This window comes from Aptenodytes patagonicus, chromosome 25 (assembly GCF_965638725.1).
Source record: "Aptenodytes patagonicus chromosome 25, bAptPat1.pri.cur, whole genome shotgun sequence".
Taxonomy (NCBI): domain Eukaryota; kingdom Metazoa; phylum Chordata; class Aves; order Sphenisciformes; family Spheniscidae; genus Aptenodytes; species Aptenodytes patagonicus.
This window is the reverse complement of record NC_134973.1, coordinates 1,892,657-1,908,578: the sequence shown is the minus strand read 5'-3', so window position 1 is coordinate 1,908,578 and position 15,922 is coordinate 1,892,657. Positions and strand designations below refer to the sequence as shown.

The 15,922-nt window shown below is 53.3% G+C and overlaps 2 protein-coding genes and 1 long non-coding RNA gene across 4 annotated transcripts; 2 read left to right on the top strand and 1 right to left on the bottom strand.

Moving 5' to 3' along the window:
- Nucleotides 1-329: 329 nt before the first annotated feature.
- PEAK3 (PEAK family member 3) lies at nt 330-4,545 on the top strand. The gene is made up of 4 exons (XM_076359201.1): nt 330-452; nt 1,253-1,398; nt 1,684-2,354; nt 2,943-4,545. Exons 1-4 carry the CDS (start codon nt 346-348, stop codon nt 3,936-3,938), a joined length of 1,920 nt encoding a protein of 639 aa, XP_076215316.1. The 5' UTR covers nt 330-345; the 3' UTR covers nt 3,939-4,545.
- Nucleotides 4,546-7,511: 2,966 nt separating this feature from the next.
- On the bottom strand, nt 7,512-11,756 carry OAZ1 (ornithine decarboxylase antizyme 1). Its single transcript, XM_076359119.1, is given in 6 exon segments — nt 7,512-7,941; nt 8,070-8,155; nt 8,686-8,858; nt 8,989-9,075; nt 9,077-9,134; nt 11,568-11,756. Coding segments are annotated over 6 exon segments (651 nt in total). The 5' UTR covers nt 11,684-11,756; the 3' UTR covers nt 7,512-7,810.
- A 374-nt stretch (nt 11,757-12,130) lies between these two features.
- Nucleotides 12,131-15,666, top strand: LOC143170867 (uncharacterized). Of its 2 annotated transcripts, none has more exons than XR_012997110.1 (3): nt 12,131-12,166; nt 13,684-13,737; nt 15,471-15,666. It is a non-coding gene; the product is annotated as an uncharacterized LOC143170867 (long non-coding RNA). The 2 variants fall into 2 exon arrangements; XR_012997109.1 differs by having other exon boundaries at nt 13,527-13,737.
- The last annotated feature ends 256 nt before the right edge of the window (nt 15,667-15,922 follow it).

Below are 15,922 nucleotides of genomic sequence, written 5' to 3'. Positions count from 1 at the left end.
TATGCGGTTTGGGGGGGTTTTAACGCAGAAATCCCCTCCCTCAATACAGCTGCCATCCAGAAAGCAGCCTGGGAGGAGGAGTGCAAAGCCTCCACGAGCAGCTCGGGGGGGGGGGGGGGAAGCAAATCCATTGCAACAGGTTGCACCAAAGGCGATGCAATTACTGCGGCCGCCGCAGCAGGAGCCTCCACGGGCAGCGTGCGGCCCCGGAGCAGCGCCGGGGGCTGCTGGGGAGCGAGGCCAAGCCTCTGGCTTCCTTTAGACTTGCAAGAAGCAGGTTTTGAAAGAACATCCTCCTGCGAGCGTGGTTGCAGCAAGTTGTGCAAGGCGATTCCCGGCGGCGCCATGGCCAGCGCAGGGGGAGCCTGGGACAGGGAGCAGGAGCCGCCGCCGAGCCGGGAGATGGAGTTGGAGCCCCCCAGACCCCCGCCACTGCCAGGGAAAACTCAGAGGTAACAAACTGCTCCGCAAATAGGGCCCAAAAAAAAGAGCTTCCCAGCAGCACCCCGGCAAGGCTGCTTCAGCCTGACGCTTTGCACTGTGGCAAGAGGCAGGGCAATAATCCCCGGTTCCCCGGGGGGTAACGGGGACCCAGCTGGGCCAAAGAGGGGCAAAGCCTGAAGTTGCACAGTGAGGGATGTCCCCAGCAGAAACTGGAGTTTTTAAAGAAAGCCACCACGGTTTCGGTACCACTTGTGGCGGCAGGGTCAGAGCTGCAGGTTTGCACTGAGCCTGGCCAGGACAGGGAAGCGAAACTGTAACCGGGGCTGCGGACGGCTCTTTCCCACTGCGCTCCTCCTGACGGGCTCTCTGCTTTTCCCTCCCTACGCACAGACCCCCTGTCCTGTCCCCCGCAGACCTGGGCCGGGGGTGTCGAAGGCCTTTCCTGCTCTCGCCCCACACCTACCTCTCCCACCATCGTGTCCTCCTCATGGCCACTCAACAGGGACCACAGGGCAGACATGAACCCGTGTGTACACCCCCCCCTGTACCCGTGCAGGTGTGAACCAGCGTACATGAAGCCCCCAAGGCAGCCCCCACCCCTCAGGAGCAGGAGCACCCCCAGGACCTCCCAGTGCAGGAGCCGGAGTCACTGGGCCACCAAACTCCCTGTCTTTTGCCCCAAAACCACGTAGCCAGGGCTCCCCAGCCCACCGCTTCCCCTTTCTCTTTATTCTTCCCCTGAGCTGGCACCGAAAGGAGTCAGAACCCCCCCCCGGGGGGGCGAGTGCTGACTGCCGGCTCCATGCAGGGCCGTCATGCAGGCGCGGGGCAGCATGCACGCCCGCTGCAGCAGCCTGGACCTGGGTGCCCCCGGATCACCCGCCCCCATGCCGGACACCTCGGGGGGCCACCCACCTCGACCCCCCGACTCAGCACTCATCTACAGCAACGTGGGTGAGTGACGCCCCGACCCTGCTGCCCTCCTGCCCACCGAGGCGTCAGCTCGGACGGCGGGGACAAACCCTGCTGCTGTCCCCGTCCTCCTCCCGCGGCACCCGGCCGTGACCCCCCCGGCTGGCATTGGGCATCGCTTTGGGGCTGGAAATATGCAGTGAGGCAAATAACGATGTGCTTGTACCCCCATCCCGCTCCACGTTCCACTTTGCCCCCCCCCCCCCCCGCCCCCTCCCCATTCCCGGGGAAGTCTCAGCGCTGCCATGTCCGTTCCTCCCTCTCCAGGAGAGCTGCGAGCCCACCTCGTCCCCCGCAAGGCTAGCCGAGGGGAAGGAGCCGGGAGACCCCTCTCTCAGCCTGCCCGGGACCTCCTGCCTCCCCCATTGCCAAAAAAGCAGCTCCAGCGAGCAGAGTCCCTCCCAGAGCAGGGGCCATCCCAGCACTGTTGGGGTGACCCCACACCATGGGCCGGCAGCATCCTCTACGGCATCCCACCAGCCCATCCGCGGCATGAGGAGGGGGCTCCCAGCTCCATCCCCCCGTGGGACAGACCCTCCTGGGGACCCAAGAAGCCCCTGACAAAGTCCCAAAGCCTGGGGGAACCGGTGGCCTGGAGCAGCCTGCAAAAAGCCCCATCACCCAGCCCAGCGGAGCTGACATTCGGAATGGTGGACAGGGAGCTGGGGCAGCTCCTGCAGCCCCTGGAGGGCCCGGCCGGGGTGTGCGGGGTGGTGTTGGGGTGCCAGGCGGCCACCCTGGCCCGGCTCTCGGCTCGCATCCAGGAGGAGCTTTTGGGGCTGGAGGAGTGGCAGCAGCTGCTGGAGGCAGAGCTGGCGGGGAAGAGCTGGGCAGCGCTCAGCATCCTGGACTGGGAGCCGTGCTGTGAAAGCAGGGACGCTTGGTATTTCCGGGTGGGCTTCACTTTTGAACAAACCCAGCTGGTGTTTGCAGCCAAGGTAAGCGGGGAATTGGGGAAAATGCCTCGGGCAGCACAGAGGGAGCTGGCTTCCAGGGCACAGGGGGCTGCGGTGCTGCAGGCAAGCATGAACCGGGAGCGCTGGCTTTTCCACTGACCCCCGTCACGCAGGCAGTTCCCCTTTTCTGCACCTACTTCTGCATTTGCTAAACGAGGCAGCGCTGCTGGCGTGGGCCGGGGAGGCGAGGGCGACAGCTCCCACGGGTCCAAAGGACACGTCAAGGAGAACAGCACCGCTGGGGAAGATGCCCTGGCAAGTGGTCTTGAGGGGCCAGCGGACGCAAAGTAGAGGCTGGAGCAGACCTGGCTTCTCAGGCAGTGCAGGATGAGACCCATCAAAGCAGCTTTGCAGCTCGCCTGGGGGTTACACCTCCCCCCCAATCCCGTTTCTTGCTCAAAGCCATTAAAGCAGGCACCAGTGGGTTCAGAGGGTGCAGGGGAAGCCCAGCACCGTGTGTGGGTTGGACCAGGGCTGGTGGCCCTGAGCTGAGGCGGTGGCCTGGCCCAGGACAAGGCACCCCGTGGCTCCGTCCTCACGCAGCTGGCCATGCCGTGTCTCTCCTTGCAGGTCCCCAAGCCGGGCTGCGCCAGCCTGGGGGTGCAGAGCTCCCTTGGGGCACACTGCAGCATCCAGCGCCTGATCGGCCGCTTCACCGACCGCCTCCCTTGGGAGCTGGTGCTCCCGGGAATCCCTGGGGAGCAGAGTCAGTCCCGTTCTGGAGAGGAACCAGCCCGTCTTGCCACCCGCCCTATCCTGCAGGTCCTTATTTCTCCTGAGGTTCCCTACCAGACCCTGGCGGGCTTTGTGAAGGGATCCCATGGTTTGCACAGGACCAGCCCCGGGCACTACGAACGCCTGGCTTGCCTCCTCCTCCTGCAGGTGTGCATGGGGCTGGAGCACCTCCGGGTGCAGAACATGGGGCAGGGGGACCTCTGCCCTGAGAACCTGCTGCTGGTGCAGTGCCCGTGTCCTCCTCGGAGCCAGCAAGGCAAGGAGGCATCCCTGTCCCTTCCAAGGCTGCTCATCAGCAGCTTCTTCAAGGTTAAAGACAAGCGAAGACCTTGTTCTACCAGCCAAGAGCAGGACTGGACAGAGGGGCTTACTGCACCACCCTCCCCGGTAGCAGATGAGCTGAATGTAGGCATGCTGATCTATCAGATCTTGCACGTGGATATCTCTCTGGAAAACACCTTGGGGTTCAGAAGCAACAGACTTCCTGAAATCCCCTCCCTGTCCATCTATTCCACGGGACTCAAGCGTCTGGCCATGCTGCTTCTCCACAGAGATCCCTGCAAGAGGGTCTCTGTTGAGCAGGCAAGGAGCATCCTGCAGGTCCTTCTCTGGGGGCCTCGCCAGGAGCTCTTTGCCAGGAGCAAGAAGACCCTCACCCTGCTCCGGAGCTGGGTGGAGGTGAAGAGGGCTCTGCTGCTCCTGAAGTTTGCGGAGAATTCGGCTGGGGCAGGGGCGAGCCCCAGCCTTGAGGAATGGCTGTGCTGCCAGTACTTCAAGGAGGTCACCGAACACACGCTCTACCAAGTCACCCAGGCTCTCTACACTCCCTAAAGGCAACCTGAAGTTCAGCCCACCCAAAAGGTCTCCCCAAAGCCAAGAGCCCATGGGGACCTGGCCAAATCCACCAGCTGCCGTCTCCCGCAAGGAACCCACGCTGGTCCTGGCTGGGGAAACTCTGTTTGCAAACCCGAACCCCGCTTCCCCCACAGCACATGAATGACGAAGCTGGGACCAACCTCCCACCCGTGGCTCCCACAACGCAGGGTGCATTTTTACGCCCTCAGCTGATTTTTGTTTGATGCCGTGGGTCCAGTTTATCGGAGTATCTCAGGAAAGATGGCTGGATGAAAGCCCCAGGATCAAACGCCAGTTTAGCGGCTGATTATCCCAAGTAAAGTTTACAGGACTGAGACTTTGCACAGAACCCCCTCAGACTCCTCCCGCGGCCAGGAGGCTTTCGCTGTTTTAAACAACAATGCAAAGCCACACATTACTGCTCACCTTAATGCACCGTTAGCAAAGGAGAAGCACAATACCTCATACAGCCTGCTCTTTTCAGAAACACTTTGTGGCATAGTCACAAAGATAAATGACATTTTAAAGGGGGAAATACAACAGCCACACAGCTTCAATAAAACCCAGAGCTGAGCCTCTTAAATACTGGTCCTTTATGTGCTTCTTTGACAGCATTACACACCCCAGTGATGTGTCCAGGGAGAAACACAAAGCCAAACTTCACTGCCCGGCGGTGATTAGCCACAACAGTCTCAATGGCGTCTAGTAAATAGCTCGGGTCAGTTTATGGCTGCTGCACCCGGGGACCGGGCTGCAGGGTCGGTCTCTGGCTGCACCAAGGCAGGGCCGTTGCATCTGCTGCTCGGTATAAAACACGCAGCACCACGTGGGATCTGCACCCTGGTCCCCAAACCCACGCGGATGCCCCAGTGGCCATCACAGTGGAATGCCGTGCAAGGCCCTGCTCAGGTCATTTATATTATTATTAATTAAGTAATTATTAATCCACTCGCAGCTATCACCTGACAGCAGCAAGAGCAGCCTCTGTGGGTTGTGCACACGGCGGGACGGACCTTCCCGGGCTTCCCCACAGCTACCGCTGGGGCAGCCCCTGCGTGCCCATGGACGTGGGCAGTGGCACACCAGGAGTCACTGAAGCTGGTGGCACGGCTGGGTCAGGGAGGAGCCCTCCTGGGAGTCCCTGAGCTTAAAAAAAAAACCCTGGTAAACCGGAGCTGTGACCTGACCCCCCAAGATGAAACCAAAGAGCAGCATGCTTCCAGCTCCCCTGGTCGGTGGGTTTCTGCCTCCTGCCCTGCCCGCTGAGCGTGGGCAGGCAGCAGCCTCATCATCTGGGCTGCAGCAGGGCCAAAGACCCAGCCAAGAGCACAGCCCCTCTGTGCGAGGCTCCATGCACGGTGGGGGACCATTCCCCGCCAGAGCAGCACCCAATCCCGGCAGCGCAGCCTCCCTGCCAAGGCTGGACGAGCAAAGGGGGACCGAACAAGCTCCCCGGCCACACAAACCCCGACATGGTCACCACCCAAGCACAGCCGGTCCACAGAAACGTTCAAATTTCAGTATGGGCTTTTGGGCCAAAAACATGCAGGAGGGGTTGTCCTGGGTGAGCCTTAACCTCTCCTGTAGTATCTTGCGTGGCTACAAGATGGCAGTAAAGCCCCTGGCACGGCAGCAGCTTGCCCAAAGCCACCTTGGGCATCTGATCCTGGAAAAACAAAGACAAAACCTGCTTCTGCCAGCACCTGCAGGCCCACCCCAGCCCCAGGCCGGCACCTCCGAGCACCCCCCGCGCCCCTGTTCCTGTTTTCCACCTTGGGTGACCCCTTCCCCTTCTGCCAGGAGCAGCTTGGAGCACCCAAGGTCAGCGAAACGTCTACAGGGGACCATGGCCTTCAATGCAGGACCATGTAAACCTCCGCACTCGCACATCCCTGCTGAAAGACGACCGCAGCGTAGGCGCAGCATCGCAGACAAAAAACGAGAATTTCTCTAGAGAACCAGTTTATGAACTTCAGACCTTTGCCAGCCTGTTGAGTAAAGGAGGAACGCCCTCTCCCCAGTCATGCCCACCTCTTCTTTGCTGGCCTTTGGCACACCGAGAACAGCAAGTTCACAGCTTTCCAAAAAAAAAAAAAAACCCACAGGAAGAGCACGATTGTAGGGCCACAAAAAAAAATTGGCAAGAGACCTGTGGGAAGGAGAGCTCTCGCATTCACTCGACTGCAGCGCAGCCAGGAGCCTTGGTCCCAGCAGAGGTGACGGCTGTGCTACGTGCCGTACCCCGGGACCCAAGGAGCAGAGCACAGCCCAAGCTGGGGCGGCGTTAGCGAGAGGCCAATATAAATATCTGAAGCCAATTAAACAGACCATCAAGAACATCCACCTTTCACTGTGTTGCTAATTTAACAACAGGCTCTCTGGGAACACGGTGCTATCCCCCTGGGTTACTTCGTGCTGCAGATCCCACTACGGGATCTGCTCCCCGCTGCATCTCCGAGAAGGGAATTTCAGGGATTACATTTTGGTGTATTCCGTGTGATTCCAGTATTGCTTAGCCCAGAACATCTGCCTAGGGATGACCTGTGGGGTGACCCTTAGGCACCCTTCACCTGTATACAACATTTCACAACGCGCAGAGTCCCTAAAGCCAAGCTCAGCGGGGGCGTCAGGCCCCTGGCAGAGCACACGCACACTCACAAAGCTCACGTGCCTCTATTTACACCGACTCACAGCGTTAACAACCCGGTAAAATAACCCACCCCAGGGATTCACTGCTCCGAGGTTTTATAGAGGAAAGATTAATCAGCTGAAATGGTGCCGAACAAGCCTCCAAAGCTGCAAGTGTTAAGTACTGAAAAAAAAAATTGAAATACAGTGCTTTAAAGCACAGCTCTTTGGAGACTTCTCTCTAGTAACCTCAGCACAAGTTCTGTTAATTCTAGCAGTACGCAAGCAGCCATTTTCCCTTCTGTCCTGTATCCTAAACGCTAACAGATGTCCGAGGACCCCAGCAACAGGCACCGCTTGACAACGGCCCCTTCTCCTTACACTTCAGCCCCAATCCGTCTCCCCGGGAGAGCTGTAGCTCCTGTTCGGGGGCCGCCCAGCCTCAATGACAGTATTTAGCTACAGAAGCGCCACAAGCCTTCCTAGATCACGGCCAAAGAACTCGTCAAGCCATCCTGCGTGCTTAACACACACTGGCGTTCGACTCCACTGTTACCAGTAACATTGAGACTCCAGGTATGTAAGTTGCATATTTGATACTCAGACAGTTGAAGCTCAAGCGAGCTGTGCTGCTCAGCACCTCGCTGGTGGCTCTCCAACTAACACATCCCCTGAAGTATCCTACGAAACACTGACAGAGCAGGGATCTTAATTACCAGTGGAAATGGGCAACCTGCTAATTATTTCACTGAAAGTAGGCTTTTACAGGATTGCTAGATTATTTCAAGTCCTGGTAGATCGTAGCCATGAGTTCCAGTCAAGAAAAGAATGAACGCCTTTCCATACCTGCAGCTTTAACGGTTGGGGCAGTTCCAGAGCCAGCTCTTCAGAGTGCAAGTCTTAAACAGCTTAAACCAGCAATAAAAAGTAAAATATAAATTTTTATTTAGAATTAAAGCAAATACTTCAGTATCACAAACACAATATTAAACTTCAAGAAATATACTGCTAATTTGGAGGGAGCATTTATTTGCACAACCACAACATGCGCACAAATCCAGAAAAAGATGTGGAGTCTGAAATTTTCAACATCTCACCACCAGAGCAGTTGGTCACAATGTTTCATACACAGTTATATATACTGTAATAGATGTTGACAAAATTTCTACAGAATCATCTTTATAGACAACAAGAAAGCTCTAAGAGGCAAACATTGCAATCTATTCTTCTTCTGATGAGTCTCTCTCAAACGTGTAGGCCATGAAGCAAGCATCTGGTCTCTTGGGGACAAGGGGATGCCCTGGTCTCACAATCTCAAAGCCCAAAAAGCTGAAAGTACGGAGCAATGCAGCTAGGAAAAAAAAAGCAGAAAACAAGTTTCAGCCATTTGATACTGTACAACAGTTAAAGCATCCACCAAAACCAACTTCAAATACTGCGTTCACATCTCTAGAGACAGCGCTATGAGTTAACACCTACCTCTATCATCTCTGTTCTTGTGGAAACAAATGAACACATGATCAACTCGAAGCTGTTCTTCAGCAAACTCTAGAAGAACTGCAAAACTACAAGACAAATACAAGGTGTTCAATGCCCATGAGCAAACATCTCCTTCAGAGATAGTCAGCAAGGCCCTGTGAGCCAATCTGCACATGAACTCGTAGGCATGAGAGGCTAGTGCTTGGAGACTCACACCAACAGGAAATCCCTGAGCCCTAGGTTTAACTTGAGGCAGAAATCTAGGCCTTCAGTAACACAAAAACATGCTTTTCTGTTGCAGCTGAAGGGAGAACTGCAGTGGCAGACTCGGAACCAGGCTGGTGTTTTCAGTGGATAAAAGTAGCCACCCAGTACCTGGGAACACAGCTTGAAATCACAGACGTTTTGGGTGGTTCTGCCTGACAAAACAGGTAGAAGCCAACCTCAAACCAGCATCACTTAGTTGCAGCTTCTCACAAGAGCGCATCAAGCACCGTAATTAGACTTCAGCTTTCAGAACAATGGAAGAGAACATCAACAGTACTGTGTTATTCCACCCTGATAGGCCTTCAAGATGGAGGCAAGTGAAACCGCAGCTGCATTTTATTCTACCTACCTGTCTTTGCTCCCTTCAGGCAGAGCACCACTGGGAATTTCTATATAGAGGTTGTTGTTGTTCAGCACTGCTCTCCAACTAATGTGTTTGGCATCTGTAAGCCTTGACTGGACATTCAGAATTCTTGTCCTGTTATTAGATGTTAGTTCTTCTGTTACATTCAGCCGATTATCCTGTAGCAGTAATATGTGCAAAGTTATTTCCAATTCATTTTGGAGAAGGGATAACTCCCATTAATAGGCTTGAGGCAAGAAATGCATTCAAGCTCACCATAGCAAGCTGCTTATTATTATTCACACTCACCGAATAAAATAAATTAGCTGAAAGATTGTGATCCCTCTGACTATTCCCTCGCCCACCTGGGATCTTCAGGGGTGGGTGAGGGACATCAGGAGCACCACCGAGGCCCCGGACCCAGGTTACTACAGCAATTGAAGGGAACCCTGGAACTAGAAAGGGATCACAGTTAGAGAGGCAAACGAGCAGTGTTAGACAAAGCCCTGTGAATTCTAGGTTTTAAACAGTGATCAGATGGCAAGATTTAAAAAAAAAAAAAACACGCCAACCTAGGCCAAGAGAATTCCTCCCACTGCAACCCAGGGATGTGGCAAGACAAAGGAACCTCCGGGACAGGAACACTGCCTCTGACCCAGGGGTCAGAAAGCTACTACTGCAGTATTTTGAGGGAAAGGCTAACTTGGAGATGAAAATACTCTCAGCTTGAAGTGAGCAAGGTGTCTTTCTATACCAAGGCAGAGTATGCTGGACCTGATCTCAAGAACAGAACCATTCTGCTATCACATATGCAAGATCCATTTTCTTCCCTACCTTGTTGTCCTAAGTTATCATGAGTACCCTGGCCCAGCAAGCTAGGGATCCTTTTTTTCCCTGTGATATGCGGCCCTAATTACCTTAGACCTTTGCATCTTGGCTTGAGACCAGAAAATTACACAAAATAGTCTCACAGATGTCACTACCTCCAATGTTTTCACCACGCTCAGAAGCAAGCTCGCCAGTTTTAACTTCAAGACCACACCTGAATCTTTGAAAACCTACAAGCCTTTCCACGGAATTCTTCAGAGCCAACTTCACGCTGCTCGGCCAAGTTCAGTTCTTAACATTAAGAATGTTATCCTCTTAAGATATGAAACACATTTCTTGTACGCATGCTAAGTTTGACCCCATCCATATAAGCCTGCTTAAGCAAATAAGCCTTCTACTGTACTAAGAGCAAACGCCGTGCTGACTGGCCCCTCCCTCTGCACCATCCTTCACCCTGCAGGCTCACTCTTGAGTTGCATCATCTCAGCAGATGCAGCAATCGAGGCCCTTAGGGAAATTTTCACAATCGTCCTGTCTGTGAGTGCCAGCAGCCATTTGCAAATCAGAATAAACATGTACAAAATAATCCACCATTTTGCACAGTTCGTACGAGTTTAAATTTTTTAATGAGCTTGAAACTTGCGATGAATAATCCGTAATAGGAAGGCACTGAATGGCCATATAGGTCAAATATTACATGCTGGAAGGCATTAGTAAGCACAGCAACTGCAAAGTTTTATTAAAAAATTTTAGATTTGTGCGCTCTCAATTAAATGAGTGTTCAATCCATTATTTTAGGCTCTTTAAAAGAGAGACACTTTTCTTCAGTACTAGCATACTTATTTTATCTCAGAATGGTTGTAGAGGTATGCATTCCTAATTACCCTTACAAATAAGCCTTTAAGCATCCTGTCCAGAAGTATGCAGTGGCAATATTTATACAATTTCACCTTTCACCCGATGAAAGGTGGTGCATAATGAAGGCTACCTATCCTTTGCAATCGAGAATATATTTTAGAGTGGTGTTTGTGTGCACTTACTCCTCTTGGAAAAAAATAATCTCTAAGCAGTAGCCAAGTATAAAAATGGCTTTCTAAAAAAAAAATTCATAGCCCACATAGGTCTAATCATGGCTTCCTTCATACAAGGCAGACCGATGTTCTAAGCTTCCATCACTCTACACCGGTCACCCCGATTCAGGTATTTTCTTCCCAGCATCTGTCGGGATTGCTTAATCTTTTGGTTGAGTCATAAACTAACAGCTCTCCTAACGCTCTTACGTTCTCCTTTAGGCTCAGTACCCTCGACTAGTTTTCGTAAGGGGTAACAGCTTTCAATCTTTTGATATCTTTGCCTAATTGTGGGGGTTTTCTTCCCCGGTAGGAAGGCGGCACCTCCAGGCCCTGCCTCCAGCCCAGCTTTTGTCTCCAGGCACCTTTCAGCCCGTTAACTTGCTGGGGAGCGGCTTACGGACCCGCCGCCTCCCATCAGGGGCCGGTGCGCGTTGTGCAAGGCTTCCTCCCACGGTTATGACAACTCCAGAGATGCGGTGGGAGCTCTCCCCGCAGGCAGACGGCAGCTAACGTGGCACACGGCGGGAGGCAGCCGGGTGTCTGAGGCGACTCTGGGGGGGGATGGCGGCCGCGGGCAGCCCCCCCCGCCCCGGGGCGGAGGGACGTGTCGCCCGGCACGGCGGCGAGTCTCCCCGGAGAGGGGAGGGGGTGCAACGGGCGCTACGACGGGGGCAGGCGCCGCCTTGGGCGTTGAAAAAAATCCTTTCTTTACTTTTTTTCCCTCCCCCTTCCCTCCCCCCTTTTTCTGCGGGGGAGGAGGCCAGGCCGCAGCGCCCAGCGCTGAGGCGGCGGCGGCGCGGGCCGCCCCTCCCCCACCCGCCACGGAGCACCCCTCCCCTCCCCCCGGTCACGGGGGAGGCGACCGGCACTTGAGGGACGAGGAGGAGGAGGAGGAGGAGGATAAGGATCAGGGCGGGCCCTGAGGGGAAGGGAGGAGGCGGCGAGCGCCCAGCGGTGCGAAGGCTGAGGGAGGCCCCGGCCCCTCACCTGCTCTGTCCGGTACTGAGGCTCAGCACAGCGGGCATGATGGTGCTTTTATTCCCCTCTTTCTCTCTAGCGAAGCAGTGACTGTTGAGTATCCGCTGCAGGGAGGATTTCACCATCCGGCCGCTCTGGTCCGAACCCCGAAACCCTCCGCCGCCTCCCGCCGGCCGCTCTCCAGGCGCTGCTACACAAAATGGCACCGCCGCCGCAGTGGGTCCTTATATACCCTTCCCAGGCCACGCCTTCCGCCACGGCAACGCCCCGCGGGGCGGGCCACGCCCCCGACCGGGAAAGAGCTCCCGTCCGGTGAACGGCCCGACTGTCCCTTAGAAAGTCCCCCTTCCCATTGGCTGAAGGGAGCGCTGGGGGCGGAACAGCAAGCTCTTTCTCTATTGGCTGGCAGCGTGAGGGGGTTCAGAATTGGTTAGAAGGGCGTCAGGACGGGGGGGGGGGGGGAATAGCGGTCTCTGATTGGCTACGCCCGCTGCGGGTAGGCGGGGTCTGGAGGGGTTCGGCCGGGAGGCTTCGGCGCGGCGCCGCAGCCCTCACTCCCCTCAGAGCCGCCGGTTCGAGTCCCGCGTCCGCGCCCCCGCCTGGCTGAGGTAAACTGCAGAGGAGGGGAGGGGCCAGGCCCGGCCTCGCGCATGCGCCGACGGCGGGAGGAGCGGGGCGGCGGGCGGGGAGCGTCTCTCCGCGCCGAGCAGATGGGCGGGAGGGGAGGAGAGGCGCCGCGCCGGCCGCGGGCGGAGGGCCGGGCTTTACAGCCCCGGGGCTGCCCGCTCGCTGGTGGGGGGAGCAGAGGGGCGGCAGCGGGGCCTCCCGTGGGGAGCAGTGGGCCCGGGGGGCATCGCTGCCCTGCAGTCTGTCGCGCAAAGCGTTTGTCGGCTCGATGCTGAGAGAAACTTCAGTTAAAAAAATAATAAGAAAGTCCCCCAGGTACTGGAGAGGGTCCCTAAAAGGACGGGCTGAAGTTGTGACCCGGTTTTGGGGTGCCCGTTGTGGGCTGTGGCCCCGCTCCCACCTCTAGTTGCAACATTTCCCAGTTTCCCTTCGGCCTGTGTGTTGTGCTGGCCAGTGCAGTAATTTATAGCTTTGGTTGTCGGGGGAATGGTTGGTGGTAAATCTTCTAAAAGGAAAAAAGCTTTGTGCTGCACCTTCATGAGGAAGTGAATAAATCCTGATTATTTACAGAGCAGAAGTTGTTCTGCATCCCCACCCCCATAACAAACAGCCCGTAACGCTCCCCTGACAGCGTAGCGCTCTGCTTTTCATCATCTCCTGCAAGGGTTTCGGAAATCCGAGGCTCGGGGACACGGTTGGGTCTCTCTGCGGCCCCAGAGCAAGAACAAGGTCTGGAGAAAAGGATGCGAATTTGAAAATCGGACACCCCGCTTCTCCTTTGGACGATATTGATGAAAACACAGGTTCATCCCTTGGGGGGGGTAATCTTCAAAATTCATCTTGAAAGCAGCAAATGTGTACAAAATGTAAATAGGTTATCATTTCTATGACAGATCTTTGACTCAGCCATTTCTGAACATTCCTGCCTGTTAGATACTAGGTGAGACCATCCCTCTTCTGAAAATCAAGTCAGAAGCACATCACAGAAGTCAGGGCACATCCTAAACAGTGGATCTTATCCTATGTGGAAAGCAAGCTCAAAGTAATGGTTTAAATGATGCCGAATCGAGTTTGCAGTCAGGTATGCCTTGTAAATTAAGTGGAAAAAGGTGTTTATAGAGCCAAAGAAAACTACTAAAGATACGTTGTAATGACTTTCAAAATCATGGTTTTCTAAAAAAAAAAATAAAATTGTAGATGGCTGTATTTCTTTTTTCTTCATTCAACTCGGGCCACGACACGCCTGTTTTATTGCCTTCAGGTACCATAGCTGCATTTGGGCGTTTTTTATTTTTTTACTATCTTGCTTACTATTATTTGCTTGAAAATATTCCCACCCAGGAGCTCTGAGCACATGGATATTGCATTGGTTGGTTCCACTTTGCACAAGGATAAGTGTCTAAATCCCCACCCACCTTCTGTGTCCTGAAACTCCTCTGATTGACTATGATGGAACAAAGTGTATTGCCAAAAGAAAACATTGTCTGTTCTCCTGCAGCTTAGCTGAGAAGCCTAGCCTGGCCAGCAGCCAGCGACTAGTCTGGGAGTCACGGTAAGTAAGAGGTACGAGAGAAAAATCCTTTTCCTGCTGCAGGTATCTGCACTGAGCTCCCAGAACACAACATAACTGAGACATCAGTGCTTGCTTTCACCCCGCTCTCTAGATTTGGCTGTTGATTTATGGAGGGGAAGCTGACTGCCATTTAATGCGTTACCCAGAGACCAACTTGAAACAATAGGATAGCTGCAATTCAGGAATATCCGGACCAAATGAAGCACAGCAGAGGAGATTTAGCAATTCATGTTTTCTCTGTTGTTTTAGAAAGGTTTTCCTGATGCGGGCATGAATGTGTTAGTCGATGGAAAGATTGCCTTAGCATTTTGTGATAGGTTCCATTATTTCTAATAATGGCATTTATTATTTATGTAGTAATCCGGCTGTAATTCCTTACATGGCATTGTGTCAGAGGACATCATCTCTGCAGCTGCTTTCCTCTTTCCTGTGGCACTGGAAACAGCTTTGCCCTTTGGATACCTGTCATCTCAATGGGCCGTCATTCCATTTTACAGCTGAGTGACCCGGATAATGCTGTGGTGCTCTGTAGTCCGCAAAAAGCCCAATCAACCTGTTTTGGTTTTGTGCGTTAAATATTGTGTGGGATTAGTTCCAGCTGCAGATTTGCTGAGATAGCCTGACTTCCAGTTTAGCAGTGACAGTGATTCGTAAATCCTCACAGAGAAGCCTCTGACTCACAATTTCAGGATTACCAGCTGAGGCAGTTTGAGATGCTGCCATCTCCAGCTGTTTTTTTACCACTGGTTTGCCATGATTACCCTACCCGTGGCAGCAGAGTAGGCAGAACTGTGTGTCGGTGTCTCACTTGCTCCAGCTGCATTCCTAGTTCGGCACCGTAGTCCAAACCCGCCTCAGTCCCTGGTATTATCTAATACACTGGGCAGTGAACCCTAACAGCTGATGTGTGGGCATCCATTCCCGCTTGCCCACGTCTGCTGTGGCACAGTAGCTTTCAACAGAGGCAAGATGGACAACTGGAAATAGAGAATCTCGTCCGTCGAAGTCCTGAGGCTCTAGTTCATCCCAAGGCCTATGCTGGTGTCTGCAAATACACTGTCAAAGACCCCCTCATTCCACTGGCTCGCAACTACCACAGCCTTCCCATCTCCAAAAAATCCATGTTTCAAAGGACCAGCGTAGTCCCCAAAGCAGGAGACACAGCAGGGAGCTTATATCAGTTCTCTCCTGAACTGCTTACTGAACTCCTCAGAGGAGAGCATGCAGCGAGTCCCGGTTGTTCCGTGTTCTCACACAAGCAGGCAGTAGCATTAGGCTGTATGAAACGACCTGGGAAAATACCTTGTACAGTCCGAGTTACTCAATAACCAGACCTGTTAATGGAGAAAGTACAGAAGAAGCAACACAACTGAACTCTACATTTGGAATCGAAGTTGAAATTGTTTCAGGTTGAGAAAAGCCAAGGAGTTTCATTTTCTAGAATTTCCTTTTTTAGCTTCTTTCAGCATGCTTTTCAGCCTCTTTTAACAGAAAAGGTCTCAAACGTTAGTCAAAATCATGAGTTAATGATTCTTTGTCAAGCTTTTATAGTTTTTACTTTCTGAAACATTAGATTGGAAGAAGAGTTTATGGCAGCACAGGAATAAGTTAAAGTCAAATTCAAAACTGGTAGCTGACGTAAACAGATGTTAAAGCAAGAAATGGGCATAATAAGTAACTGAATCTCTTTCCTCTTCATTGTCTGTTTTCAGGTTTGCAAGTGTTTGTGATCAGATGACATGAAACTAGTGCTTAGAAAGATTTACAGGACCTGAAACACTCTTGCTGGTTCTGAAATCCTGCACGTTGATACCGTAGCTGTATCACATCTTTTATTTCGAGAAGGAAAGATAAACTGTTCTGCTGTTTAGGTGATTAAAACATAACTAAATAACACGGCTGCAAATATTAGTGCTTCTGTGTGTTTTTCTGCCCACTCTTGGAGAGTGGGCTGCTGCAGGCTTCGTCGAAGCAGCTCCTGCGTCCGTGTTCTAGAGGAGTAACAAAGCTCAAGTGAAGGTGAATGGAAAAAACCCGATATTTGACATGTAGCAGAAACCCCTGTGTATTTTCTGCTTAGCTGCATCATGCTGTTATAGCTCTTCTTGAATGTGGAAATAGATGTTTATGACATTTAGCAGCACCATGGGAATTAATCTCTCTC